This window comes from Mastomys coucha, unplaced genomic scaffold (assembly GCF_008632895.1).
Source record: "Mastomys coucha isolate ucsf_1 unplaced genomic scaffold, UCSF_Mcou_1 pScaffold20, whole genome shotgun sequence".
In the NCBI taxonomy this organism is placed as follows: Eukaryota; Metazoa; Chordata; class Mammalia; order Rodentia; family Muridae; genus Mastomys; species Mastomys coucha.
Window position 1 is genome coordinate 140,385,262 of NW_022196903.1, and position 4,009 is coordinate 140,389,270.

General features: G+C 47.6%; 1 protein-coding gene across 1 annotated transcript in view; it reads right to left on the reverse strand.

Moving 5' to 3' along the window:
- Itpr2 (inositol 1,4,5-trisphosphate receptor type 2) overlaps positions 1-4,009 on the reverse strand; it is a 421,140-nt gene that overhangs the window by 279,412 nt on the left and 137,719 nt on the right. The window contains exons 17-19 of the mRNA XM_031383897.1: positions 2,139-2,258; positions 1,868-2,053; positions 409-660 (exon numbers count right to left, since the gene is read on the reverse strand). Coding sequence (XP_031239757.1) covers positions 409-660; positions 1,868-2,053; positions 2,139-2,258 — 558 coding nt within the window. The remainder of the gene's footprint in view (positions 1-408; positions 661-1,867; positions 2,054-2,138; positions 2,259-4,009) is intronic.

A 4,009-nucleotide genomic window follows, 5' to 3' on the forward strand; every position in this document is an offset into this window, starting at 1 on the left:
AAAACCAAAAAACAAAAAACAAAACCAACCAAACAAAAAGAACCTACCTCCCTAAGATCAGGGTCTAGGAAAACTGTAGGGCATTTTCTTAGTCATTGATGGGGAGCTCCCAGCACATTGCAGGTGGTACCACCCCTAGGCTGGTAGTCCTGGGTGCTATAAGAAAGCAGGTTGAACAAGCTATAGGGAGCTAGCTAGACAGTAAGCAAGACCTGTCCATGGCCTATCCCTCAGCTTCTGACTCCAGGTTCCTGCCCTGTTTGAGTTGCTATCCTGACTTCCTTCAAGGACAAACAGTGGTATGGAAGTATAAGCCAAATCAAGTCTCCTCCCCCAAGTTAGTTTGGTCATAGTGTTTTATCACAACAATTGTGACTCTTAACTAAGATATGAGGTTTCCAAACATACTCATGAATGGTGATCTTTGTGGGGATTTCAGTCCAGAGCCGGGCGTAGCGAACGGGTACCACAGACTCCTGGGGGTCCCGGTCAACATGCATGTGGAGCATGAGTCGACAGAAAGATGCTCGGAGGTCAAAGGGCAGACTCTCGTCAGACACACACCGCAGGATCAGGTCTACAGACAGCTGTGTTGAAATCTGGTTGATGGCCAGATACTGGCGGTCCAAGCACATCCTTGCAAAGAGGTTGAGCTGGTACCTAAATGCATGAGACACGTTACAGTATCCCTCTCACAGCCGTCCTGGCCCTAACAGACAAGCAGAGCCAGCCTCTGGGCGTGACAACTGTTAGTTAGCACTTAGAACACGGAGTCAAATTCTTTGTGGATAAATGACAACTCAGCTCTTACTCTGTCCTGTTACTACAGCCTCTCAAGGCCAGGCTTTCTGTCCTAAGATCAAATCCACCAAGCCTGTAATGGACAGTGAGTCATATGAAGTCACCTCTCTCTACCTTCCCCAGTCTCTATTGGGATGGGGACAGGTCTCTAGAATCCACACTGACTTTGTCCCTACTTGGTTTGAAAAGAAAACAGGATCATTCCACAGGGTACTACCAACAGATTCTTCAGCCTCTAGAATTAAGAATGCCCAACTCACTTGGTTTTGAGATATACAGAAACAGGGAGACTCTAATTCCCTATCCTTCCCTGGTTCTCACCAACTTCTGCCTTGGGTTTTATCCCTTAAATTCAAATAGCCATTAACAGTTGTTGCTGCTGCTGCTGCTGCTGCTGCTGCTGCTGCTGCTGCTGCTGTTGTCTTTGAAGGGGAAGGAGAGCGTCCATGTGCCACATCACTTGTGTGGAGGTCAGAGGACAACATTGGGAGTTGGTTATCTCCTACTACCATGCGCTCCAGGGATCAAATTCAGGTTGTCAGGCTTGCCTGACAAGTGTACCTACCCACTGAACTATCTTGTCAGCCCTACCTCTCCAAATTAGGTTACTAATCCCCACATGTTGACCCCTGAAGAACCCCTCTGCTTTTTGCTATTAAACACAGGTGACTTTTAAGAGCTACAGACACCTGCCCCTTTTGAGTTCAGAAGAGCATGTGTTCACAAGAGCCCATCTTAACCCACTGCCACTTCCTGCCACCAGATCCATCTCACTCAGCCCCTCTTTTCCCACAGACCACAGCCAAGGTCTTATTGCTTCTTGTCTGCCCCTACAACCCATCAGCAGCGGGAAGAAATGCCTTCCTGCACAAAAGCTTACCAGAAAATATAAGTGGAAAGCACGGGTGTTAACTTTCATCTTGAAATTTTTAGGTGGTCTTAACCATTTGAGCAACCAACCTCTGACACGATTTTTAAATGCTCTCTTACTGTATCTGTAATTCTCAGAGGTTTGAGAGAAGCACTCCCTGTGATCACACGATGGGAGGCTGAGTGTCCCCAGTACCTGTAATAGGTCAGAACTTCTAGGTCAGCTTTGGTGCCTTCCCTAGCTTCCTGCGCAAGGTGTCTGATGGCCTTGCCATGAGGCTCCTTGTTGCTGTCAATCCAGTAAAGCCAAACCTCCTCGTCATCAACATCATCAGGAAGGATGGAGCTGTCCATGGGGTTTTCCACTTGCATGGACACCAGCCTGGAGACCAACGACACGCAGAATCCGTTAAGACTCACACTTCAGCCAGGGATGTTCTGACAGACACCTCCATGGGGCAGCTTACTTTGTCTGAATGAGGATGTCCGCATTGCCAGGGCTCAGCATGAATTTGCAGATGAGCTCCTGAGTGACGGGGATGGCCGTGCTATTGGACACACAGAGATCAGACAAATAGTCCAGAAACCTAAGAGGGAAAGGCAAACATTAAGACAGGCATTTTATTTCTATATTTTAACTGAATACCTTTTACTGATTCCTCAATGATTTCATTATTAAACACAGAATCTTGCATGTATCCACTCATTTTTAAGTTGTAGAATTTTGAGTGCATGTGCATGTCTGGTTGGGCATGGGGAGCCATGGTGTGCATGTCTGGATTTGGGCACAGAGAGCCATGGTGTGCACAGAGACCAGGAGTTAGTTTTGTTCTCCCACCTGCTGTGCTGTGTGTATCTGGCTGACTGTCCTGCCTCTACTTCTCATCTCCCAGAGGGGTGCTGGATTCATAGATGTGAGCCAAGTGTCACTGCACCCAGCTTTTCTGCCAGAGTTGGGGATCGAACTCTGGCCATCAGACTTCATTGGCAAATGTGTTTACCGCCTGCATCATCTCACAAAGCAAAGCATTTCAATGAAGTCCCCACAACAAAAGTATAATTTGGAGTTTAATAAGAAAAGCTTATTTTGATGTGGTTTTAGTATTACTTCAATGCGGTATTCCTCTATGTGCCGTTCATCTACTGCATTATTAAAAGCAAATTAAATAATTCTTTTCATTACATATTAACTTGTTTAGAAAGGTTGTTTGCCTCTATTTATTAGGTGATTTTCATCCATTAGAACAATGACTCATGTTTAGAAAATCATTTATCTTCCCTCAAGTGAGTGTCTCCAAAGCCATATATCAACAAAATAAATAAGTAAATAAATAAATAAGAAAATGTGAGCGGATAACAGGGCTATGGTGCACACTTCAGGAGCTGAGTGTGTAACAGGGTTAGGGTGCACACTTCAGGAGCTGAGTGTGTAACATGGCTAGGGTGCACACTTCAGGACCTGAGTGTGTAACAAGGCTAGGGTGCACACTTCAGGAGGGGAATGTGTAACACGGCTAGGGTGCACACTTCAGGAGGTGAGTGTGTAACAGGGTTAGGGTGCACACTTCAGGAGGGGAGTGTGTAACAGGGTTAGGGTGCACACTTCAGGAGGGGAGTGTGTAACACGGCTATGGTGCACACTTCAGGACCTGAGTGTGTAACAGGGCTAGGGTGCACACTTCAGGACCTGAGTGTGTAACAGGGCTAGGGTGCACACTTCAGGACCTGAGTGTGTAACAAGGCTAGGGTGCACACTTCAGGACCTGAGTGTGTAACAGGGCTAGGGCACACACTTCAGGACCTGAATGTGTAACAGGTCTAGGGTGCACACTTCAGGACCTGTGTGTGTAACAGGGCTAGGGCACACACTTCAGGACCTGAATGTGTAACAGGGCTAGGGCACACACTTCAGGAACTGAGTGTGTAACAAGGCTAGGGTGCACACTTCAGGACCTGAGTGTGTAACAAGGCTAGGAAGCACACTTCAGGAGCTGAGTGTGTAACAGGGTTAGGGTGCACACTTCAGGAGGGGAGTGTGTAACAGGGCTAGGGCACACTTCAGGAGGTGAGCGTATAACAGAGTTAGGAAGCTAAGCATCTGTCCCCCATATACATTATGCTGTTACAGGACTTAGGGGAGCAAGCACTGTGTGTGTCCTTGCCTGCTGTGTACTCACTGCTCCCATCTAGTGCAGCATGGAGCCAAAGGACAATGTGCAAACCCTGGGACCCACCAGAGCAGAGCTTGGCGTGACTCCACCATCCCCACTAGAGCAGAGCTTGGCGTGACCCACCAGAGCAGAGCTTGGTGTGGCCCCACCATCCCCACCAGAGCAGA